The following is a 27,102-nucleotide window of genomic DNA, read 5'->3' on the forward strand; positions in this document are numbered from 1 at the left end:
TTTTAACTCGCTATTCTGAATACTAAATGCAAAGAATCAAATCTTTTGCTTGATTTCCTGTTAGAATTGAACCTTGGATTAACCAAATAGCTTGGTAAAAGAAAGTTTTCCCTTATAGAAGTTATCTCTGCTTGTGAATGAAGGACTCATAAAATATCATCGCTTGTCAAACCTCAAATGAAATAATGGGTCTAGGCAGAAACCACCAATGGTTGCTAACATCACAAAAAGAAAGACAGCTGTCAAAGCATACCACCCCCCATTACGTAGTCTTACCATAAAACCTGAATTTGAATTGAAACAATTCCCTAGGTTTAATACCAGTCTATAAGAAATATGAGGGACAAAGACACAAGTTAAAAAAACACACTGAGCTACAGCTAGTGAATTCCAGAATGTGGGAAATGCTAGGGCCAAACTAATTCATTTCTTTAACGAGTACATTACAAAGAAAAAAAGAGGAAAGAGGAATTGATTAAAACAGGCATAAGAGATATGTCAATCACATGCTATTCGATAGACCTTATTTATATTATATTTTAATAAATCGTCTGTTTAAAATTAAAAATTATATCACACATAAATATATATACTGCAGATGTAGCACATGTATGTCTGTGTGTGTGTGTATATATATATACACATACACAGTATACTTGCAAAGAGTATCTAAAGTCTATCCAATTATTTGATGACCTTAATTAATTACTGTTACTTTTTTAAGGTACAATAAGTTTATATTATTAAATCATTAAGAAGAGTTCTCATCTTTTAGAAATATATACTGAAATATTTACACATGATACTATACGATATCTGGGAATGACTTCAAAATAATTTAGTGAGAAGGGAGGATAGTTATAGATGAAACAGGATCAGCATGAGTAGACAATTATTAACCCTGGATCATGGCTGCATGGAATTTTGCTATGCTAATCTGTCTACTTTTGTGTATGTTTGAAATTTCCAATAAATAAAAAGTTAAAAAAATAGGTATAGTCCTAGGTATTTACCCAAAGGACACAGAAACATTAATTCCAAAAGGCATCTGTACCTCTATGTTTATTGCAGCACTATTTACAATAGCTAACCTATGGAAACAACCCAAATGCCCCAAAATAGATGACTGGATCAAGAAGATGTGGTACAGGGCCTCCCCGGTGGCACAGCGGTTGAGCGCTGGGTTGCGAAGCTGCCCGCAGCCTCTGCAGTGCCAGTTTGATCCCCGGCTGCTCCCGGGACACTGGAGGAGGGTCCCACATGGCGCGCAGACCTCTCCTCCCGCCCGCTGCTCCTCTCAGCAGTGTACTTCGGTCTTTCTGCCTGCTCTGCTCCCCACTCTGGCTCTGGTGAATTCTCTCACCCTCCCGCGCTTCTGACTGTACCCAGTGCTTGTATAAAACAAAGAAAGAAAGAAAGAAAGAAACCTTTAAAAAAAAAAAAAAAAAGATGTGGTACATATACACAGTGGAATATTACTCAGCTATCAAAAAAGATAAACTCATGCAATTTGCAGTAACATAGATGGAGCTGGAAGGGATCATGCTCAGCGAAATAAGCCAGAAAGAAAAAGAAAAAGACCAGATGGTCTCACTCCTAACAGGAATTTAGAAAACCGAAATAAGGGACGAGGGAAAAGACTAATTATAATAAAGTAAAAATCAAAATTAATAAGCAGCTATAAACCATAGACACACCACAGGGGGCAGAGAAGGGAGTAGGATCAAAACAAGGGGGCTGGGAATTGTATGGGGACTATAACCAAGATGAAAATGCATACATTGTGCAAAATGAAAAATGATGTAAAAAATATATAAAATTTTTTAAAAATAAGAAAAAAATAAATATAAAAAAGTAGATAGGTGTAGGTTTGAAACCCACATCTGCCTTTTATAATATCTGTGATGTGTGCTCGCTTCGGCAGCACATATATAATATCTGTGATGTTAGGCAAATTCCTAACCACCTTGAGTCTCAGGGGATTTTGCCTATGAAATAAGTATAAGGATATCGTCTCTATTTATGGTAAACAGGTTGCTGGACCAAATTAAATAATATGTATGAAGTTGCTTTGTAAATTGCTATAAATGTGTTAACTCTTTTATTATTAATATTACTATAAAGTTTCTGAAAGGAAGCAATTTTCCTGCTAAAAAATTTAGCAGCTTTTCCTGCTTCAGCAAGTAGTATAGTTGTCTCATGAACATTACATCAATTAAGAAGCTCTAGAACAGGGGGCCTCCCCGGTGGCGCAGCGGTTGAGCGCTGGGTTGCGAAGCTCCCCTCGGCCTCTGCAGCGCTGGTTCGATCCCCAGCTGCTCTCCGGCCACCGGCGGAGGGTCCCACATGGCGTGCAGACCTCCCCTGACGCCTGCTCTGCTCCCCGCTCTGGCTCTGGTGAATTCTCTCACCCTCCTGTGCTTCTGACTGTACCCAGTGCATGTATAAACAAACAAACAAATAAATAAACAAATAAATAAAATATGTGCCTTAAAAAAAAAGAAGCTCTAGAACAAGAACATAGTTACATGGCCATCAAAAGCATTTATTAAATCATTTGTAGTAACAGAGAAAGTACAATAATTCATGTAAAAATTTTCAGATACACATTTCCTATAGCCTAGATAATGAAATGTAGTATAGACAACAATATATTTTTTTAAAGATTTATTTATTTATTTATACAAACACTAGGTACAGTCAGAAGCGCGGGAGGGTGAGAGAATTCACCAGAGCCAGAGCAGGGAGCAGAGCAGGCAGACTGATGAGGTACACTGCTGAGGGGAGCAGCGGGTGGCAGGAAAGATCTGCGTGCCATGTGGGACCCCCGCCAGTAGCTGGGGATCGAACCGGCGCTGCAGAGGCTGCAGGCAGCTTCGCAACCCAGCGCTCAACCGCTGCGCCACCGGGGAGGCACAACAATACTATTAATGTTTTCTGTATATGAAGAATTGTCAATTGTTTCTGATTTATTTTGGAAACATTATTAATATATCATGTTAATAAATATTTTAAATCACTTTTTCATCATAGTTTACAGAAACCTGATTGTTAGAAAGCTCCCTCTCTTTTTTTTGAATGTATTTTCTAGTTCTGGTTTTTCCCCTCCTGCCCTTCCTTCTTCCTGTCCTGCCTTTCATGCTTTCTTCCTTTCTTTCCTCTTTTCCTCTTCTTTTCCCTCTGTTTTAGCACAATTGTGAAATATTATATATAGAGAGAAACATGAGTAAAACACATGTACAATATAATGAGTGATTATGAACACCTATATACCTACTATGCCAGTTAAAAAGAGAGAGAGGGGCCTCCCTGGTGGAGCAAGGGGTTAAGACACCACCTGTGGAGCTAACCACACCCTCTGCAGCACTAGTTTGATCCCCAGCCGGCCAGGGAGCAACCCACATGGCGCAGCAGACCTCTCCTGACTTTCCCCCTACTTCCCTCAGCAGTGTATTTCAGTCAGTCTGCCTGTTCTATTCCCCACTCTGTCTCTGGTGAATCCTCTCACCCCTCATCTCTGACCTGTAGCCCAGTTCTTGTATGCATAAATAAATAAATCTTTAAAAAAATAGAGAGAGAGAGAAACACTGCCTGCACCTTAGAAAGTCCTTCCAAGTCCACATGTTTTCTGTCTCCCCCAACCCTTACTTTAATCATGTTCACTTCCTTGCTTTCCTTTAGTTTTACTCCAGGTATAGATTCCTAGACAGTGGGATTCAGTTTGTCATGGTTTTGAAGGAAAACAATTGTTCATAAATAGAACCATAGAGTAGCTACCCCTTTTTTTATGTGCCTGGCTTTATTAGTTTGATTTCTATTTTACAGATTCATTCACATTGTTGTTTGTAGCCATGGTTCATTCATTTTGGTAATCTTCCATTTTGTGAATTTATCATAATATATCCATTCTATTATTGATAAACATTGGATTGTTTTGATTTTTTTCTTTTTTTTTTTAAAGATTTAGTTATGTATACAACAGCTAAGGTGTATGCCAGAGGTGCAGGGCGTGAGAGAATTCACCATAGACAGAGTGGGGAGCAGGCAGATCTACTGAAATACACTGCTGAAGGGAGCAGCATGTAAGACAGGAGAGGTCTGCTGTGCCATGTGGGTCAGCTCCCCCCGCCTGGGATCCAACTAGTGCTATAGTGGCTGCAGATAGCTTCATAGTGCTAAGACTTAACCCCTTGTGCCACCAGAGAGGCACCTGATTTTTTTTCTTTTACAAACAATCTGTGCGTGGCTTTTAGGTGCATCTCTATATGCATTTCTTTCTTTTTTTTTTTTAAAGATTTATTTATTTATCTATTTGTACAAGCACTGGGTACAATCAGAAGCACGGGAGGGTGAGAGAATTCACCAGAGCCGGAGCAGGGAGCAGAGCAGGCAGAAAGACTGAAGTACACTGCTGAGGGGAGCAGCTGGCGGCAGGAGAGGTCTGCGCGCCATGTGGGACCCTCCTCTGGTGGGACCCTCCTCCAGTGGCCAGGGAGCAGCGGGGGATCGAACCGGCACTGCAGAGGCTGCGGGCAGCTTCGCAACCCAGTGCTCAACTGCTGCGTCACCAGGGAGGCCCAGCATATGAGAAATCTTATTGCCCCACATCTTCACCTGTACTTGTATCTACTTTTAAAACGATTTCTTTTCTTTTAATATAGTACTGGTAAAAACAATATATATATAAAGTAAGTTTACTGTTGTATGTTACTCATATGTACTTGTAATTTAAAAGTCTTAAGTTTTTTTGAGGAATGTGTGTATATAGGAATATTTCAGAGGTACATAAATTGTTTCTAGGCATTAATGTCTACTTGTCAAATTACATCTTCCTAATTACTACTCTGGAATCCAGAAAAAAAATAGTATAGTTTTTAAAAAGGAGAGAGCATTTTTGTAGCCCTTTCATTTGTAGTGATATAGAATCTATATTGAGTCACTCATTGATTGCTATGTGCCAGGCACCATTTTGATAAGTACTTACTACATATTAATCCTTACAACAACTGTTAATTTTTCTTTCTTTCTTTCTTTCTTTCTTTACTTATTTACTTACTTATTTATACAAGATTTGAGATGTAGCCAGAGGTGTGGGGGTGGGGGGTAAGAGGATTCACCAGAGACAGAGTGAGGAGCAGAATAGTCAGATCTACTGAAATGCACTGCTAAGGGGAGCAGCAGGCAATATAGGAGAGGTCTGCTGTGCCATGTGGGTAGCTTCCTGGCTGGGATCCAACTCAGGCCTTAGTGGTGATAGCACTGAGACTTAACCCCTAGGCCACTAAGAGGTTCTGTTTTCCATTTCTTTTCTTTTCTTTTTTTTTTAAGATTTATTTATTTATGCATACAAGAGCTGGGGTACAGGCTAGAGGTGCGGGAGATGAAAGGATTCACCAGAGACTGTGGGGAACAGAACAGGCAGATTGACCGAAGTACACTGCTGAGGGGAGCAGCGGGTGAGTCAGGAGAGGTCTGCTGCACCATGTGGGTTGCTCCCTGGCCAGCTGGGGATCGAATTCATGCTGCAGAGACTGTGGATTGCTTCATAGTCTGTGGATTGCTTCATAGTGTGGTGCTTAACCCCTTGCACCACCAGGGAGTCCCTGTTTTCCATTTCTTAACCAGAAAAGAAATTAAGGTACAGAATGTTTAAGTAACTTGCTGAAAATTGATGACTTGTAAATCTTAGAGCCAGAACTAGAGCTAGGCAGTGCAGCACTATGGGCACCATCAGACTCTGAACAGTGATTAACTATGCCTCCTACCCACATTGGTGAACTCTGGGTAGAGTGAGAGGTGTCCTCAAGAGCCACCATGTTTCCTCTGTCACTATTTACTGGAGCTTGAGATGCTCATTGTGGTGCTAAGGGTCAGGTAAGAGGCATTCCTTCAATCTCAAAACAGACTTGATTCCTTTGACTTGCTCTAGAAGTTGGAAGACGCGGAAGCCAAACAAGGATCGTGGCTATAGGGAGGGTACAGGTTTTACGGGAAGTATAGTTCACTGAATTCCTCAGTCCTCTGCTCCGAGCGATCTGTACAATACGCATTGTTTGTTGTCTTTAATAGTAAAGCAAAAAAATCTCTAAAATGAAAATAATTTTCTATGGACACACTGGGACTGGACTAAACTTAAGATACTTTGGAATTTCTAGAATATAAATAACTCATCTGTTTTTCATTAGTCAATATGGGCTTTTAGTTACTAGTCTACCTGAAACACATTAATGTAGCCACCTGAACCACTTGTAGATCTTCAGACTTGCGTGGCAAAAGGAATGATAATTATAATCTGCTTCAGGCTACAGGCTGGAATAATTCAAAAGGAAATGTGCATTACTAATATGACCGAACTCATAAATTCTCCATGTCAGTTTGCCACTAGTCGCTGAAAATTGCAGTCAGGCTGGTTGGCTACAGGCAAAAAGACTAGAGTTACATAATATTTATGAGGTCTGCAGTTAGCAATCACCAAACTGAAATATTGCTGTCTTTCAGATTGCTCAGTGAGGTCAGCTTCATCTAGTTGTGGCAGTGAAGTTGAAAGCAGGATGGATTTGGTTATGCTTGAGGTTTTATAACATAAAAGCAGAACTAGAAATTCCCTCACTTCCATGAAGTCTCCATGAAGACTTCCTGCCTCTGTATGTCAGCATAATGGCCAAGTCCATACACTTTTCAGAACCCAGTCAGCGATCACATCACCCTGCACTCAGAAACAAGCGTCCAGATCTGTCATCTCTTGTGTATCTCTGGAGTTTGCATAGTACATGAGGAGTCTCAGGATTTTCCCAAGAAGCAGGTGTGGCTGTGAACTGAAAATTAGAAACGTGTGACTGTGTGGCGTCCACCATAAAGAAACTCTAGTCGTGGGCTGTGTCTAGCTCACAACCCAGGAAAAACTGTTGTATGTTATTGCAGGTAGATACTGACTTTAAATGCTTTGGTTTTTTATTTTTCTTTTTTTTAAAGATTTATTTATTTATGTGTACAACAACTGGGCTGTAGGCCAGAGGTGTGGGGGGGAGGGGTGTGTGTATGTGTGTGTGTGTGTGTGTGTGTGTATTTGAGAGAGAGAGAGAGGATTCACCAGAGACAGAGTGGGGAGCAGGACAGGCAGATCTACTGAAATACTCTGCTGAGGGGAGCAGCAGGCAAGCAAGACAGGAGAGGTCTGCTGTGCCATGTGGCTTGTCTCCCCAGCGGAAGGGGATCGAACTCTCAAACTTGTGAACCAGTGGCTGGTGATAGCTTGATAGCATTGTCTTTTTTTTTTTCTTTTTTTCTTTAAATTTTATTTTTATATTCCCCATACAATTACAACCCCCTTATTTTGACCCCAATCCCTCCTTTCCCTGCCCCCCCACCCCCCATAGAGTGTCTCTGGTTCATAGTTGTTTGTTGATTTTGATATTTTCTTTCTTATAGTTGTTCTTTTTCCTGGTCCCTTATTTAAGTTTTCTAGATTCCTGCTATGAGTGAGACCATCCGGTATTTTTCTTTTTCTTTCTGGCTTATTTCACTGAGCATGATCCCTTCCAGCTCCATCCATGTTGCTGCAAATTGCATGTGTTTACTTTTTTTGAAGATAGCATTCTGTCTTTAACCCCTGCACCACCAGGGAGGCCCCTGTTTTTTTCTTATGTAGACAGCATCCCCAATTTAAAGTAACTCATTTCCTATACTTAGAATGCCGTAGGAAAGCTAATGTTTTCATGGTGTTATTTTTGGTTTTTTCTTTCAGTGCTGGATCAAATCCTTAAACTTTCTGTCATTGAAAATTTCAAAAGTAGGGCTTCCCTGGTGGCGCAAGAGGTTGAGACACAACCTATGAAGGTATATGCAGCCACTGCAGCATGAGCTTGATCCCCAGCCAGGGAACTACCCACATGGCACAGCAGACCTCTCCTGTCTCGCCTGCTGCTCAGTCAATCTGCTTGTTCTGCTCCCCACTCTGTCTCTGGTGAATCCTCTCACCCCTCACACCTCTGGCCTGTACCCAAGTTCTTGTATGCATAAATAAATCTTTAAAAAAAGAGAAAATTTGAAATGTAGATAAAAGGATATAATCCTCCATACTATTACTATGGATCCGATATTTTTAATAGGAAAAAAATGGTCATTTGTTTCTGTCAGCTGGATGGCATTGTGATTTTTCAAACTTGTAGGTAGGCTTGGGAGTAGTATTCTGAAACTCATGATGGAAAATACATAAGGAGAGCATTTGTTGTAAGGGAACAATAGAGTATCCTCTATCCCCCCTTCTACAATTTACACTTCCCAGAAGGAAATCAACTGAATACCAGAGGACTCTAGCAACTAGTGCTGCACAGAGGCCTTGTTCAGAAGGCTGGAAGATTAATTATAAATTTATATTTATTTATTTTTAAAGACTTATTTATTTTTGCACAAGAGCTGGGGTACAGGCCAGAGGCACAGGAGGGTGAGAGGATTCACCAGAGACAGAGCAGGGAGCAGAACAGGCAGACAGACCGAAAGCACTGCTGAGGGGAGCAGTGGGAGAGACAGGAGAGGTCTGCCACGCCATGTGGGAATCTCCCTGGCTGTCCAGGAATTGAACCCGCATGCAGAGGCTGCGGACAGCTTCACAGCGCTGTGCTCAACTCACTGCACCACCGGGGAGGCCCATAAATTTATATTTATGTAAAGTTCTTGTTCTCTCTCACTGTTCTAAGATTAGGGAAAGTTTGTAACTGTTTGCTCAGTACTCTCAGACATTCATGTGCCTATAACAGTTATAGTTATGTAAGAGCTGAATCAGAACAGGAACCAGAGCACTAAAAAAAAGATAATGGTTGTCCCAACCCAACCCAGACACATAAATCAAAATGAAAACAAGACTATACTGTAAAATTAAAATCATAAGTATAAATTGTAAGTCTAAAAATGTTCTAACTTTCCCCACCTAACCCTCCCATGACTGGGTTATTACTTTGGGGGTATTTTCAATATTAAATCCTTCTCCCGCTTTTTTGGGGGGTGCTTTCAATTTACTGGTACATCTACTGCATTTAGCCTACCCAGTCAATACTTCATATTTAGGAACATGGAGGGTAATCCTGATGGAGGGGTGGGAACAGGGAAGTTAAGAAACGGGGTGAGTCTGTATATATTTGATTTATTTATACATATATATACACACACATATAGTATGGTGCATGAAATATGGCACTTGAATAGTGTTTCAATTTTTAAAACTTGTTTTTAAATAAAAATCAGTTGAATATTATGCAAAAATGAATTACTATCCTATATTTAGGCATAAAATATAATGGAAAAATTCATTTATAATAGAAACCAAGAATATAAAATACCTAGGAATAAGCAAATAATAAGAAATGTATAGGACCTATATGAAGAAATATCAGATCTCTATTGAGGGATATCAAAGAAGACTGTAGTAAATGTAAAAACATCTCTTGTCTTAAATAAGACACCTAGATATGTTAAAGAGTCATTCTCCTTTGATAAGGCCATAAATTCAATGTAAACCTAACTGTGGCCAGAAATACTTTAAACAAGGTTGAAATGCAAATGGAAAACTGAAAAAAATATTTGAAATAATATAGTCCCCAAATGTTTAATGTTTCTAGTTCACTGAGTACTCTAAAATATGTCAAGTAGAAAACAACTAATGAAGTTCTAAATTTTAGAAGATTTCACAAAAAAATATAAAGAGACCTTCAACCTAAGTACCATCTGAATAAAAATAAAAGTGAGATACCATTTTTTACTTGTAAGATTGATAAGGATTTTTTTAAGTTACAACATTGTTTTTCATTTATTTATTATTTATTATTATTTTTAAATTTTATATATTTTTACATCATTTTTCATTTTTGCACAATGTATGCATTTTCATCTTGGTTATAGTCCCCATACAATTCCCACCCCCCCTTGTTTTGATCCTACTCCCTCCTTGCCCCCCCCAGTGTCTCTTGTTTATAGTTGCTTGTTAATTTTGATTTTTACTTTATTATAATTAGTCTTTTTCCTGGTCCCTTATTTAGGTTTTCTAAATTCCTGCTAAGAGTGAGACCATCCAGTATTTTTCTTTTTCTTTCTGGCTTATTTCACTGAACATGATCCCTTCCAGCTCCATCCATGTTGCTGCAAATTGTATGAGTTTATCTTTTTTGATTGCTGAGTAATATTCCATTGTATATATGTACTGCAGCACTATTTACAATAGCTAAGCTATGGAAACAACCCAAATGCCCAAAAATAGATGACTGGATCAAGATCGACAAGGATTTTAACATTAATGGTATTGGTGAGGATGTAGGGAAATAGGCACACTGGGAATATAAATTGCTATCTTGTGGAGAGCAGCTTTGCAGTAACATAAAAATTTTATACATTTTTTTAACCCAAGAATTCCACTTCTGTGGATTTAAACTAAAATGCATAATTGGTTACATGTGTTACATGTGCCTCTGTACCATAAAATGTGTATTATGCAAGGCAAAAAACAACCCATCTAGACTCTCATCATAGCTATGTGACCCATCCACATAAGGGAATACTATGAAACCACTAAAGAAAAAGACCATGTACATTTTCGTTAAAGGCAAAGAAATTACTTGCTTTCAATAAAGCAGTTTAATAAAATGACATATACAAACAGAATATATATAAAATATGATAAATTAATATACTATAAAATATAGTAATATAGTCATTGATGCACAGAAAAATATTCTAAAATATGTTTGGTGAATGTTAACTGATCATTTTAGGATGCTTCTTAACTGTTCTTAACTTTTTAAGCCTTTTCATTTTTTATAAAAAAAATTTTATGAAATAGCTTATTTTAATAAAATATTTTAATTTAATACCATACATGTACCATTGTCATAATCAAAAAAGAAAACGAGGGGCCTCCCCTGGTGGTGCAGTGGTTGAGCGCTGAGCTGTGAAGCTGGCTGCAGTCTCTGCGGCGCCAGTTCAATCCCCGGCTGCTGAGCGAGGGTCCCACATGGCGTGCAGACCTCTCCTGCCGCCCACTGCTCCCCTCAGCAGTGTATTTCATCAGTCTGCCTATTCTGCTCCCTGCTCTGGCTCTGGTGAATTCTCTCACCCTCCCGCGCTTCTGACTATACCCAGTGCTTGTATAAATAAATAAATCTTAAAAAAAAAAAAAAGAAAACGAAACAAAAATTGGGCTTGAACTCTGGCTCATGCTGTGTGTTTGAAGGAGGTCAGGGCACATCTGCTCAGGAGATAAACTTTTGGGAAGTGGGTTCAGAATGAAAAAGTAAAACTAGACACTGTCTAGTTCACAGCTGCCAAAGACCCAGGAAAGAGATTCAGTGGTGAGGGAAGTGATTGTGTCTCTTCGGCACTTGTGTTTAGGAAACACCTAGTTCGTATGGAACAGGTGAAGTGATGGTATGGTTGTCTAGAATAGTATTCTGGCACATTTGGTAGCCATGCGGAGCACATCATTCCTCCATCAGTACCAATGTAAAGGTCAGTCATGACGCTGAAAGGAAAAGGAAATTGGAGTTGCTCTTAGTGAGTTCATGTCTGTGGCTTTCCATGTTCCTTCACTAGATTCTTTTAACTGAGGACTGGAGCAAAGTGATTTGCGGTTGTTTCTCACGACTGGTTCTGCTTTGTCTTTTCCTAAGAGCCCTCAGCTGATGAAAACGGACTCATTGTAGTGAGGGCTGTGCCCTTATCTATGCTGCTGTATATTTTTATGGATAACATACATCTGATCCTACTCTTGGGGCCCAGCCTCATTTGGAGCCAGGCTCCCCAAATTTTATTGTTTCTTTAGTAAAAAAGTTTTCATAGATTTCCATCTAATGCTTAAAAAAAAAATTAGTTTGGTGTCTTAAAAATCTGTCCCTGTGGGTGTTCACTTGGATTCTGAAAATAGAGCTAGGGTCTTGAAGTGGTTTCTGAATAAATAATGCAACATGTGTTCAAAGTCTGTAACTCTTCCTTCTCTTTTAACCACATCCTAGATAACCTGCCAATGGTAAGTGTCATTTGTATGAATAGATTCTCTAGTTTTAGTTTTCAAGGGCTTTTTTTTTTCATTCAGGCTGTCTGAATGATTAATGTGACTAGGAAAATACTGTTGACCCATTTAAATCATGTCAAACAACATCTATTGCTCATCTACATAATGAAACACACACTGAACATTACATCTTAAGTGTGGGAGCCAGTGAACTACAAAATAATATTTTACTCATGTAGTTTATGAAATAAAATATAAGCCATTAGGACTAACTATAGCATTAAATATTAAACCATTCAAATGGTAATTGTCAGTGAAAAATCACCTATAAAGTGAAACAACTAATAGCATTTCTGCTTTAGTAGTTAATTAGAGGAAGTGGGGATGGTTACATGTAACAGTATGAGTTTAAGAAAAGTCTTTATGTCAAAGCATGTTTTAATATTATTTGAGTACAATTTATACAATAAATTTGGAGTTTATTATATATATTGTTGAGATTTTTCCAATTGTTAATCAGTGGTTGTAAAATAACAGTTTGCTGAAAAATAGGGGAAAATTGTTTGACATTTTTATTATGGTTTAATTAAATTGGTCCCTGATTAAGATAGCTAATTTATAGTAGAAGCTAGTTTGATCAATGATCAGATAACAAAGATAAGCTTTGACTGTTTTTGAAATATTTAAATTTTGCAAGGACACAATTTGCACAGTGTTTAAATAAATGCAAAAGTTAAAGGCACTGAATTTAGGCTATCAGGTTTCCATGGTTACACCTTTCCAAGTTATTTTGTGTATTGTGTAAATGGGTCTGTGAGTCACTGATAATTATTTGTTTTTTTGTTTGTTCTCTTGATAATTCTGTGTTTAGCTGAATTTAATACAGTTCACACAGCTTGCTTTGGTTTATGTATATTTTAGTGTTTGTGATTGACAGTGATTGAGCATTTCTTAGGGAGTGCTTGCCTTTTTTGTCATAAATGATATATGTTGGTAGTGCTTGAAATGTAAATAAGTTCTTCCTGTAGCACTGTTTAGTAAACAGGAATTTTTATTCAAAGGAGACTCCTTGGACATTTAAACAATGGGATTTAGTACACTTGGGAATTTTTTTTTTTTTTAGTTTTTTTTTTTTAAGATTTATTTATTTATACAAGCACTGGGGTACTAGCCAGAGGTGCGGGAGGGTGAGAGAATTCACCAGAGACAGAGCAGGTTGCAGAACAGGCAGAAGGACCGAAATACACTGCTGAGGGGAGCAGCGGGCAAGACAGGAGAAGTCTGCCGTGCCATGTGGGAATCTCCCTGGCCGGCGGGGAATCGAACTGGTGCTGCAGAAGCTGCAGACAGCTTCACAGCGCTGTGTTCAACCCGCTGCACCACCAGGGAGACCCCCTGCTTGGGAATATTTCTATTAAATAGTTGCAAACTGAGACAAATATGTTTTGATTCTGGGCCTCCCTGGTGGCGCAAGAGGTTAAGCACTGCATTATGAAGCAATCTGCAGCCTCTGCAACACGAGTTCGATCCCCAGCCGGCCAGAGAGAAACCCACATGGCAAAGCAGACCTCTCCTGTCTCACCCGCTGCTTCCCTCAGCAGTGTATTTCAGTCAGTCTGCCTGTTCTATTCCCCACTCTGTCTCTGGTGAATCCTCTCACCTCCGCATCTCTGCCTATACCCCAGCTCTTGTATGCATAAATAAATAAATCTTAAAAAATATATGTTTTGATTCTTATAAAGTTTAAGTTACAGAGGTTACTAAAGACAACCATTTTTTGACATTGAACACTAGTAACAGAAAAAAACAGCAGCATTCTGATCTAACTCTTAAAATTGTTTAACTGTTAAAATTGTTTGTGACAATGTTACAGGGAATGTCTTCACAACCCAGTGGAGTCTTTCTCCAACAATTCTCCCATCCCACCCTTTGCACAGATATAAAAACTGTTTTATATACTAATGTGTTTGAAGGCTGTAATTCTTGAGGAAAGCTGGAGTCTATTAGGCCTCTGAATGGAAGAAGAGATTTTCTTTAAACCTCACCAATAGCCATCAGATTCTAGCAAGGTCCCACCAAGAACTGTAAGAAAAAGGTCAAAATTAGGTGGAGCATAACTCAGCCTACTGAGTTTAAGTCTTCTCTCAGTGCACTACAATCATAAGATGTTGTCTAGCTTGTCAAGTGTTTGTACATCTGCAGTTTCATTGAATGGTCAGGGTGTACCTGTGATGAAGGCAGGAGAGGCTTTGGATAACATGGTTTTTAATTATTTTTTTAAAAGATTTGTTTATTTATGCATACAAAAGCTGGAGTGAGGCCAGAGATGCGGTGGTTGAGAGGGTTCACCAGAGACAGAGTGGGGAGCAGAATAGGTAGATCTACTGAAAGACACTGCTGAGGGGAGCAGCAGGTGAGACAGGAGCTGTCTGCTGCGCCATGTAGGCCACCTCCCTGGCCAGGGATCGAACTTGTGCTGCAGTGGCTGCTGTGGATAGCTTCATAGTGCTGGGTCTTAACCCCTGGTACCACCAGGGAGGCCCAACATGGTTTTTCAGTAGCAGCTCTGGGACCCCAGGTAGGATTTCATGAATACTTTGCCATACTTAATTTGTGTATTATCCCAAGCACATTTTGAAATTCAGGCTGATTTCTACCTAATGATCAGTCCATTATAGAGTGACCTCCTCCCACAGTCAGACAACCAATGATCATAATTACCATTTATCAAGTGTCTCCCCTTTCCCACTTTCCATACCTTTTTTATACAATAAAGCAACAATGTAAGGAAGGTATTCTTATTCCTGTTAACAGATAAGGAAACTAAGGCTTAGAGAGTTAACTAACTCATTCAAGTAAACCAGCCAGTACTCAGAGTAGGAAAACCAATCTAAACAAAAACTCAAGTGAATATAATTAGGAAGCTGTAGCATTTGGAGGGAAAAAAATCCCATCATACATTCACAAGGAAAATATAAGATGTTTTAAATTCCAAACTTTCCTTCTTTTTATCTGTTTTGGCTATTATTTAGATATCTTGGGGGTGTTTTTTCTTTTTGTAACAACTCTGATAGAAGTATAATTCAAGGGATCTCCCTGGTGGTGCAAGGGGTTAAGTCTTAGGACTATGAAGCACACTGCAGCCACTGCATCACGAGTTCGATCCCAAGCCAGGGAGCTACTCACCTGGCGCAGCAGATTTCTCCTGTCTCACCTGCTGCTCCCCACAGCAGTGTATTTCAGTAGCTCTGCCTTTTCTGCTCCCCACTCTGTCTCTGCTGAATCATCTCACCCCCCCACACCTCTGGCCTGTACCCCAGCTCTTGTACACATAAATAAATCTTTTTTTAAAAAGTATAATTTAAAAAGTGCTCAGCATACTTCACATTAGACAATAAGCTTGTTTCAAATATTGCACACGTCAAATATTTCAATTTTTTTTTAAGATTTATTTATTCATGCATACAAGAACCGGGATACAGGCCAGATGCCCAGGAGGGTGAGAGGATTCACCAGAGACAGAGCAGGGAACAGAACAGGCAGACTGACTGTAATACACTGCTGAGGGGAGCAATGGGCGAGACAGGAGAAGTCTGCCGCGCCATGTGGGATTCTTGCTGGCTGGCCGGGATGGAACCTGTGCTGCAGAGACTATGGACAGCTTCACAGCACTGTGCTCAACCACCTGCACCACCAGGGGAGGCCCTCAAATATTTCAATTTTATGGCGATATTGAAGGCTTTAATCTAGACATGAAAAAATGAAATGATGAATTTGTTATTCCAAGTGTGAATAATCTTAGATATGGTTTTCAAGTTATAATGTGTTTTCAGATATGAGACATTACCTGCTTTATGTCGATGAAGGGTACTCATTTTGTTAATGGTGCTGGTGGTTTTTAATTTTTAATATTTTATATACTGTTGTGTTTTATAAATTTTTCAGCATCCATAGCTGAAAAAAAAAAAGATTTTAAGCAAACTTCTATGGGAGTGCCCTTTTAAGCCTGTACATTTTAACGCATTGTACATTTTGCCTTGATCCTTAAAGCTATGGAGTGTTTATTTCTTCACATGGTCAACTAATTCTTTGCAGTTGAATTCAATAAAAATTATGTGTAATGACATGACTACATCATTACAAAAAAACTGTCTTCAGACAATTTGGAATCTCTTCTTTTACTAGAGAGACTACTGGGTTTTTTCTCTTTATTTTTCTTGTGAAAATAACTCCTTGTTGAGTGAGTGGTCTTGGCTTCTTTTGTCTTGAGTGTGTGTAATCCCAACAGCAGAAACTTGTTTTCTTAGAGTTTTACTTTTCTCATTTTAGACTGTGATTATTGATCTCTCTCCTCCCTCTCTATAATTCTTATTGCCTGGTTACAGGGCAGAAATAAAATTCCCACAATTGTCAAAATGCCACCATAGGGTTTATAGTTAAATGTTTTTTTACATAATGGTAGTATTTATGAAGTCTTTTTTATTAAGAATTAAAGGACTTACTGTATCAAAATTTCTTTAATATATGATATTTTTATATGGACTTTCTCTAAAACTAACTCTATATGTGATTTCTGTGAAATTGCTCTTTCTGAGTCTTATTTGTATGCTTAAATATTTTTTTTTCTACTTTCCTCTTCTTTAACCAAAGTGTGTGAGATAACAGGAATGTTTCTGGTAAGAGACTTTGGAAGGTTGAAGTTTGCCAGATGTTCTGTGCTAAACTGGAAGGTACATTCCCTGGGTATCAGGACTGTGAAACTCTTTCCTGTTATTTTGATGGAACCTTTGCTTTTTGTTCGTCTTCATGTTGTACTTTCACTCTCATCAGAGCTTGTCTTTTATTCTGTTTTAAGTGATAGTACAGCATCCAGAAAATCCAGCAAAGAAAATGATATTTTGATGACATTTTTCACAGGGCTCACTAGAATGAATTATTACATTTCAACCATGGCCCTAATAAACAGTTCCTTTATTTCCCCTCGGAAGGATACAGTATTTCTTTGTCCAGGAAGTTGCCTGAGTATATGTATTGTTGAAGTGCTAAAAAGCAGCTTTTCTCTAAACTTTAGTTGAGAGACAATGGGACTTTCTAAGTATATACTATTTCAGTGTGACTCAATATTTTATGATTATAAAGATGAATTTAGATTTAAATTTTGAAGGAAACACTTTTTATCTTAAAATGGGACATTTTATATAAAAGCCCTTTTGTGTTTTATAAATTAATCATCTCTGTGTAACTTGTACTTATTCACCAAATGATCTTCTCGTAGCCTTAAACTTTGAGGTTTTTTTTTTTTTTTGGACCAGTCTTTTTTTTTTTTTTTTTTTAAAGATTTATTTATTTATGCATACAAGAGCTGTGGTACAGGCCAGAGATGCAGGGGGTGAGAGGATTCACCATAGACAGAGTGGGGAACAGAACAGGCAGATATACTGGAGTACACTGCTGAGGGGAGCAGCGGGCTAATCAGGAGAGGTCTACTGCCCTATGTGGGTTGCTCCCAGGCTGGCTGGGGATCGAACTCGTGCTGCAGAGGCCATGGGTTGCTTCGTAGTGTGGTGCTTAGCCCCTTGTGCCACCAGGGAGGCCCAATTTTGAGTTCTTAACGTAATATTTGACATCTCTTCCACAGCTGTGGTTGGGCTAGCCTAAATACATTTTTTTCCTAAGCCCACAAGCATGAGTCTACTTTATTAAGTACATATATTTACTACTCTGAGTTTCTCAAGTAGGTTGGGGTGTTTTTGTCCCCCAAGAATACTTTTTGCTTGAATCCCAGGTGCTACTGTTACACATTAATGCTTAAGTCACATACTATCCAATTTAGATTTTGTAAAGAAGCAAGATGAAATACTTTTCTAAACCATTCCCAAACTTGTTGATGTTATGCTCTGTCAGTTGCTACTGATCAATTTTTGAAAAGGAGGAGGCATGTAGCATGGAGCCAACTTCCTGGTGGAGCCTTGGGGAAGGTCATGTTTTGTGTAACCTGGGCATCATTTTTGAATGTTGTTATTATTGGGAGAGGGTGCCCTGGGGCTGCCACTCTTCCTTTCCCCAGTGGTGCTCTAACTGTGGCTGATTTCCCAGCTTATCTTCTGGAGAAGCTTTGATTTATGGCTTGCTGATGAGTTCTGACATCCTAGACAAGTACCTAGCCTACCTTCATTTGAGTGCTTAGTTTTATTAGTAGTAGTAGCCCAATGCTGTTTTAATTTGAGAATGATGCCATGTCACAGAAATGGCAAACTTAGAGCTTTCAGCAATTAAGGTAAACTTTTATTTTCTGGCATAAAGATGTGTTACGACTTTTTACAAATTTTAATTTTTATATAATTTTTAAAAGATTTATTCATTTTATGCATACAAGAACTGGGGTACATGCCAGAGCTGAGGCGGTTGAGAGGATTCACCAGAGACAGAGAAGGGAGCAGAACAGGCAGACAGACCGAAATGCACTGCTGAGGGGAGCAGCAGGAGAGACAAGAAGGACAGGTCTGCCATGCCATGTGGGTTTCTCCCTGGCTGGGCTGGGAATCGAACCCACACTGCAGAGGCTGCGGGCAGCTTCACAGTGCGCACTCAACCTGCTGCACTTCCTGGGAGGTCCTTTATATAAATTTTTAATAAATAAAATTTTATATGAAGTTTTTATACATTTTTTATTTATGTAGAATCCTTTTTACTATTTTAGCTATAAATAATTTAAAGGGCAATACTGTTGGATGTCCAGTAGAAACTTTATTTCAGACAAGCATTATACCAGTATATTTTAGGCTTGACTCTTGTTTTATTATGAGAATTAAAGAAAATGACCTGTTTTCCAACACCTGCATATCAGGTGGACCTACATCCTCCTAAAAAAATGTTGTTTAATAACAGAGTAGCTTTATCATCCAGAGTCTGTTGCCAAATGCTATTAATTGGAGCGGGGGCGGGGTTATAATTTTGTGGAACAGATCCACTGTTCTTGTAATGGCATCTTAGCTTGAAATCCAGGAAGCAATGGTGTATGGTGTCCATATCCATGATTTCCTGAATTGGAGAAAAAGTGTGGAAAGCATCTGGGGAGATACAGGCTCTTTACCAGCTTGTTTCCTGAAAGCTCAATTGGAAGACCTTGTCTGTGCAAATAGATTTCAAAATAGAGCCTGCCCTTTGACTGTCTCCATAATTACATGACTCGCTCTGTATTTTATTTGGCAGCCAGAGCAGTTAACCCCTGGAAGGAAGGGGCCGATGGCATGGCCAGCGTGGCTCCCCAGACATGTCCACGGGAATGAATAAAGCACTGTTTGGAGAAGCCCATAGTTAAAAACACACCAGAATGCTGTTCAACTGACTTAAACTTTTAAAAAACAAGTTAATAATCTTTATTATGATTGATATAAATGCTTTCTTTGTCCCTATTGTGTAGACTGTAGAGAGGTATTTAATTGTTTTGAAAAATTGGAAAAATTGGGAACCAGGGAGTTACTTGTTGCTTTGATGTAATCAACATCTGTCAACAGAATGAATTTGCTTTTGTTTAGTTTCAAGGGCCCTTGTCCTTTAGTTTTGCCCAATCAGTATCCGCGTCAGCCTGGGGCATTCCCCTAGCTGTGTAGTTTTTTCCCTTCTATAACAAATGCACAGGTTATTTCTTGTGAAATTAGAGCTTCTTTTCTATTTTATAGTCTTCTTCTTGAAATGGGAAGGAACCTTAAATCTTTCTCGTTTACTTTTGAAACAGTTATCTTAGTTTGAGATTATAATGATCAATGAGAGTTTTATTGAGTGATACAGGCTATTTAATGTTCTTTTTGCAGTGTTTATGCAAGTTATGAAACCTATCAAGCAGACACTCAGGGTTAGGTCAAGGTGCATTTGCAGAGTTCTCTTTTGGACTTGAGGCCCACAGTACTGTCAAAGCTAGTCTACCCTGAGAAGTTAGTTGGAATTTTTGGAGTGTGATCTTTCTGTGGTTCTAAATTGCACTTTGAAAATGTGTTTCTATGACACAGCCTTTCCGGACTACATAGGAAGCAATATTTCTAAACAGTTAAAAAAAAATCTCAGATTGCTGTCACATAGAAAGTTACTTTTTATAAAATATATTATTTAAGTAAACCACTTGGTTTAAAGTTAAAATCATCAATGAATATGAGTCATTTGAAAATGAGTTAGCAAAACATTGCTGTTTACACTCCTCATAATCATAAATCATTTGAATCTGGCAGGCATACCACCCTTCATCCAAAATAATTGCCTCCATTTGTAAAATCAATTAGATCTTGATATGCTATAAATAATAGTTTTGTTATTAGGCTTTGGCATTTGCTGATCATTATGAAAAAATATATTCAGTAAGATGTTTTACACAGTGTCTTGGAAATTACATATGATCACTGGTTGACATTGTTGGCTAATGGAAAGTAGTACCAGGCTACTTTACTGTGTTGTTTTCCACCCAGATATTTGATACCTCTGCAGGGTAACATAACCAAGGATTGTTGGCATGCTGCAGAGTGAAAGTGCTGCCCTAGAAACATACAATAAAAAATATAGGTGCTTGGAGCCAACACGTGAGTACAAATATATTTTGTTCAGTTTTACAACTGCTTAAAATAATAATCATTTTAAATGTCTCTTTGAAAGTTCATTCAGACCTCTCCCTTAAAAATACTTGTTGACCAAAAGAAAACACATTTTCAAGGGTAAAATCGGCTTAATTAAGGGTCATTAGTAAAGGTGCACATAAAATCCCAAGGCTCAGTGGGTGAAATGGAAGCGATTCATTATGTGGTATAGAATGCATGAGCAGATAACAATTAAAATGGACCCTGAGTAAGAGGCCAATAAATACAGGGCATGTTGTGCACAGCAACATTAGTTATTTAAAATGCATTCCTCCCTCCATCATACTTGAATTCTGTAATCCTACCTTTCAGGCTTAATCTGTAAAGGGAAACAAAACGCAGCTTTTAGAAATCGATGTATTACTAAATATGAAAATATTTAAAACCCTAACCTAGATTTACATTGCAAATGCAAATATGAAATAGGACAAATGTGCCTTGGGATCCAGAGGACATGTAGCAATTTCAAGAAAGGTACAAGTGTGAGCAGTGTGCTCTTCTTTGAAGTGAAAGAAGTGGTTGTCTATCATTTTTGACGTTCAGCTCAAACTAGGAGCTGATAGAATATTTGTAACACTGAAAAGAATCCTTAGTGTTACCTTTGATAAAAATAAATGTTATAATATTCTAGTGTTTATTACAAATAACATAGATTTACTACCTAAGGAAACCTTATGTGGAGTTTCTGGTACATAGCCATCAGTAACAACACTCTTTATGCTCGTGTCTTTTAAAATCAAATTTGTCCAGAGCAGCTCCTTGCTGACCTGGGACTTTCCTCGTTGCTGAGGTTTCTGATGATTTCCTACTGGTATCTCCTATATGTCAGATCATTCCACTTGCCCTTTGCAATAATTAGTACACATCCGAACCTTGTTTCCAAAAAGAAGTTTTAATAAGAGAGGGTGTTGGCTGTGGGCCCTGCATGAATGATGGTACCCAGAAGATGGAGAGACTAACCCTGTGGATGATGGGAACCTGGCTGGTGTCCCTGCCTCTCATGATGGACTTCTTACCCCAAATTAGCTGTAGCATCTGCAGGAACAAGTTGGAAGTTAAATGAAGTTATAATAAGGTTATCTGCAATGTTTTTTATTTGTTTTAAGTGTATTTATAGAAGAAGGGAAAATATAGGAAACGCAACACTTCTTTCTAGAATGATCTATATCAGATATTGTAGTTTGGTTTTCCTTTCTATGTCCCTGAATATAATTGGGACTGGGGAACTTAATTTTGTTCACTCTGCATTTAGAGAATTTGTTAATTACTGTTTATTAATTGCAACCTGACAAACAAAGTTAAGGATTTCCCCCCCCCCACCTTTTCTTTGGCATGTTAATTGGAGCACTGTTATCTTCTAAAGCCAACCATTGACTTAAGCCCACATCTTTATTTCACCTATGAAAACACGAGTTTTTTTTTTTCTTCTTTGTAATGTATATAGTTAGTGGAGTAAAGGTGGTATGGCACCTTACCCTGTAACCTTGTAACAACATTTATAGGGTGTCTTTTATCAGATTGAAAGAAAAGATTTCGCTTCAATTTTAAAAAAGTATTTCATTAAAGTGGAATTGCAGAGAACGCTGCAGAACCGTAATTGTCAACAGATTGGATTTGTTCAGGCGGTGTCCCTCATATTTGAGTCATGCGTGGCAGGACAGGTACATTGGCAACACAGTTCATTCCTGAAGTAAATGTCTCAAAAGCCTCATCCAGATATCCTAGTAGAGTCCTGATGACTTCATGCCTCAAGTTTAACTACAAAGAAAAGATTCCCCCTGTAATGACTGTGTACTTGGACCTGATAATACTGATAAAGATTATCTCTTTCATGTAATCAGCTGCATTGAAATAAACTTCACAAGTCCCAAATTGATCAGTCTACAGCATCCCTTTGACTGGGATATAGCATGACAACCAATGCTACTGAATGAAGGCACAAATGTCAAGCTGAAAGGGACCATAAAGATTATATAGCTCAACATGCTCAGTTTACTAAAAGCCTTCTGGATCATCACAGAGCTCAGTAGAGAGTGTGGCACCCATAAGCTCAGTGTTCCAGGTCACATAGTTAGCTGTGGGTAGGATCAGGAATAGAACCTTAATTCCAAGATGCCATCCATAGCTTTGTCACTCTGACCCTTTTTTAAAATCATGCATATCACCATGTGCTGTAATCTAATGTATTTCTTGTCTACATACCACCACAGAACCCAAGCTCCTTGAGAGCAAGGACTTTGTCAACTTGTTGGTGCTGCATCCAGAATATGGCCTATAGGAGGAGTTCAGCAAATGGTTGTCAAATGAAAGAATAAATAAATTTAGAGACCCACAGGTAAACATCAAAGAGTTTAGAAAGAAAAGTTGGGCCTCCCCGGTGGCGCAGCGGTTGAGCGCTGGGTTGCGAAGCTGCGCGCGGCCTCTGCGGCGCCAGTTCGATCCCCGGCTGCTCCCCGGCCACCGGAGGAGGGTCCCACATGGCGCGCAGACCTCTCCTGCCGCCCGCTGCTCCCCTCAGCAGTGTACTTCGGTCCTTCTGCCTGCTCTGCTCCCCGCTCTGGCTCTCGTGAATTCTCTCACCCTCCCGCGCTTCTGACTGTACCCAGTGCATGTATAAACAAAACAAACAAAGAAACCAGCAAACAAATAAATAAAGCATGCCTCTATATAAAAAAAAAAAAAAAAACAAAGAGTTTAGAAAGAAAAGAAATTAACATTTTTGGAGCATCTACTTTTTAAAAATGGTTTACATATGTATGTCATCTCAGCTAATGCTTACAATAGCCTGTGGTGAGGAAAGCACCACTATGCCAAGGTAATGGTGTAGTGGCGCTCAGAAGTTTTGGTAACAGATCTGTCTGTCAGTTCATCCTGTATCTACTACCAAAATAGATCACTTCTAAGAATTTTCATGAAAAGGACCTTCATTCTAAATGTTGGCTGAGCCCATATTTTTTTCATAATTAAAGAGAAAAACAAAAATTCCCTTAAAACCCAATCCCTAAAAAAAAAACAAAAAACAAAACCCGAAAGCATTCTGTAGCAAAGCTTGCTAAATGCTAGAACCCCTCCACACTGCTGAGAGTGGCAAGCACAGTTCTGGATTTGGATTCAGAAGATTTGAGCTGGGGCCATTCCATCAGAAATCCAAGCCTTCGTTCCTCATCTGTAAAATAGTGTGATGTCAACAACTGCCTGCCTACCCACCAGAGTTGGTAAGGAATTATATATGTAGAGCACTTAGCTCTGTGCTTAATCAAAGGAAGTGGCTATTAAATGTTAACCACAATTATTATTACTTCTATTTGTGGTATCAATTAAAAGAACTATGATACATACTTTCCTCAGAAGGTAAACACTTGTCAGCTTGTGTTGTGTTTGTGGTCCTTCCTAGAAATACAGCTAGGGGCCTGAGTCATGGACAGATTCCACCTGAGTCTTTGCTTTAGCTGCGACCTCGATTTTCCATTCCATAGCCACTGTTTGCCCAACCAACTTGTGTCAGTCACCTTATGGTTCAGTCAACAAAGGGAATTTTGCTTGAGAGAGTGGTTGGATTAGATGAACCCATCACCATTTTGGGGGAAATGACTTAGCAACAGTGGTAACTTTGAATAGTTTTATAATGCCTTTGACATTTTCTGGGTCATGTGTTGTTAGCTCATTTTTTTCCCTCATGCGTGCGAGAGAAGTAATATACTCTGTGGATGCAACTTGACCTGCTCTCCCTCAGCTTTGGCACTGTGTGTCCCTAGAGAAATGACTTAGCTCTGTGTGCCTCAGTGTCTTCAACTGTGGAATGGAAAGATAGCAGTTCACAATCTCATGACGGATTAATGAGCTAACATATGTGGAATGCCTAGTACAGTAATTGACACTATACCCAGCATTAGAAGGTATAGTGGAGCCCATGTTTTCTTCTCATTTTACTTTTTGAGTATTCTTGAAGAAAATATTATTCACTGGTCCTCTACTAAAATGCAAGACACTTTCACATACTTTATTCTGATTAATTCTCACCTAATACTCAAAGGAAAAAACTTGCTCAGGGCCACACAGCTAATAAGTGGCAGAACTGAGACACAAGACAAAAGTTCAGGCTTCTGCTTCCCAACTACCTGCTTTCCCTAGGAGAGGAACAGCTGGTGTGTGCCCTCTCCCTCATATGCCAATTGACAATCCTAGGGCTGCTGGCATTGTCTTTAAGGAAATATCAGACCTTACACCTTTTAGGGACTATGTACCTGCTTCTATCAAGCAAAAAGTTTTTTAAAGAAGTGATGTTACTGCCAGTATTTTGTCTGGTGTTTGGAATTGTCTAAAATAATCCCCAAAACACTTTTGTAAGTTTGATTCAACAATATCACATTCAATTTTATGGATGAACATAAATGAGTGAAAGTTGATGACACTGAATCACTGACCACTGGGGTTTTGCTTCAGTAGCTTTTTCCAACTCACTTGAAATCTTGAGTTTGGAGTCAGTTGTCACCTGTAGTTGGTGTCCTATTATGTTTCACAGCTGAAAGGTGACTCTAGGTAGTAATTCTTAACTTTCAGCATGCATCAGCATCACCCTGAAGGCTTGTTAAAGCATGAGTTCTAGCCTCATCCCAGAGATGGAGTCAGCAAATTGAGGGGCTGGAGAACTGGCATCTTTTTTTTTTTTTAAGATTTATTTATTTATACATACAAGAACTGGCATGTAGACCAGAGGTGTGGGGGATTCACCAGAGACAGAGTAGGGAGCAGAACAGGCAGATCTACTGAAATACACTGCTGAGGGGAGCAGCGGGAAAGGCAGGAGAGCTCTGCTGCACCATGTCGGTTGCTGGATCTAACTTGTGCTGCAGTGGCTGGTGATAGCTTGATAGCCTGATAGTGCTGTGTCTTTAACCCCTGCACCACTAGGGAGGCCCAGAACTGGCATCTTTTCCCCTTGTGATGCTGATACTGCTTAGCAGTCCGGGTACCACATCGGGAAAACCTGTGCTCTAGACCAGGAGTCAGCAAACTTTTTCTTTTTTTTTTTTTTTTTTTTAATATATTTTTATTTATTTTTACAAGCACTGGGTACAGTCAGAAGCGCGGGAGGGTGAGAGAATTCACCAGAGCCAGAGCCGGGAGCAGAGCAGCCAGACTGACGAAATACATTGCTGAGGGAAGCAGCGGGCAGCAGGAGAGGTCTGCGCACCATGTGAGACCCTCCCCGGTGGCCAGGGATCAAACCAGCGCTGCAGAGGCTGCGGGCAGCCTCGCAACCCAGCGCTCCAACCGCTGCACCACCAGGGGAGGCCCCGCAAACTTTTTCTATAAAGGACCAGGTAGCAAATATTTTAGGCTTTATAATCCGGTAGTTTCTGTCACAACTAGTCTGCCACTGTAGCTCAAAAGTAGTCATAGATCATTGTAAGTGAACATGTACCTATGTTCCCATAAATCTTTATTTGTGGGCACTGAAGTTTAAATTTTATTTAATTTCATATGTTGCAAGGTACGTTTTTTGTTTATTTTTTTCAACCATTTATAAATGTAAAATCATTTTTAGGTCATGAGTTATATAAAAATAGGCAGCAAGCCAGATTTGGCCTTCTAGGCTGTATTTTGCTGTCCCCTGACAGTTAAAGCATGATGGGGATTTTTTAAACTATTGTTTTAATTATAAAATTAATGTAGGGCCTCCCTGCTAGCGCAAGGGGTTAAGCACAGCACATAAAGCTATCCGCAACCTCTGCAGCATGAGTTCCATCCCCGGCTGGCCAGGGAGCTACCCACATGGAGCAGCAGACCTTTCCTGTCTCGCCCCCTGCTCCCTTCATCAGTGTATTTCAGTCTGTCTGTTCTGTTCCCCACTCTGTCTCTGGTGAATCCTCTCACCCTTCACACCTCTGGTCTGTACCTCAGTTCTTGTATGCATAAATAAATAAATCTTTGTAAATGGATGGTTTTAAAAGTTTAGTAGCATGGAAGACAATAAAATGAATCCCAAGGGCCTCCCCGGTGGTGCAGTGGGTTGAGCACAGCCTCTGCAGTGCTGTCCACAGCCTCTGCAGTGCTGGTTCGATTCCTGGCTGGCCAGGGAGATTCCCACATGGCGCGGCAGACCTCTCCTGTCTCGCCCACTGCTCCTCTCAGCAGTGTACTTCGGTCCTTCTGCCTGTTCTGCTTCCTGCACTGTCTCTGGTAAATTCTCTCACCCTCCCGCACCTCTGGCCTGTACCCCAGTGCTTGTATAAATAAATAAATCTTTAAAAAAAAATTTAAAAATAAATAAAATAAAATGAATCCCAAGCTTTCCCACCCGCAACCTCAATCACATGCTCCCAAAATAATCACTGATGATGAATATCAATTTTTAGAAAATGTACAGGCATGTACAAGCTTATTTAAGTGCATAAAGTCTTATTGTATTATTGGGATTTTTATTATAATGTTTAGCACTTGTTTTTTCCTTAACTATGCATTGCTACCTCTTTCCATATC

At 39.3% G+C, this 27,102-nt stretch overlaps 1 protein-coding gene across 3 annotated transcripts in view; it reads left to right on the forward strand.

Annotated features, from left to right (window-relative positions):
- METAP1D (methionyl aminopeptidase type 1D, mitochondrial) overlaps positions 1 to 27,102 on the forward strand; it is a 76,365-nt gene that overhangs the window by 29,673 nt on the left and 19,590 nt on the right. The window contains exons 1-2 of one of the 3 annotated variants that reach the window (XM_054699858.1): positions 20,526 to 20,565; positions 22,830 to 22,954. The exons of 1 other annotated variant lie outside the window; for it this stretch is intronic. Coding sequence is in view for 1 of the 2 variants with exons in the window: in XM_054699856.1 (XP_054555831.1) it covers positions 20,499 to 20,565 (67 nt within the window). In the remaining variant the exon portion in view is untranslated. Of the gene's footprint in view, positions 1 to 20,473; positions 20,566 to 22,829; positions 22,955 to 27,102 lie in introns of those variants that run through there. One more of the 3 variants, XM_054699856.1, reaches the window with a different exon arrangement.

Source organism: Talpa occidentalis, unplaced genomic scaffold, assembly GCF_014898055.3.
Source record: "Talpa occidentalis isolate TD23 unplaced genomic scaffold, MPIMG_talOcc4v2.1 talOcc4.3, whole genome shotgun sequence".
NCBI lineage: Eukaryota > Metazoa > Chordata > Mammalia > Eulipotyphla > Talpidae > Talpa > Talpa occidentalis.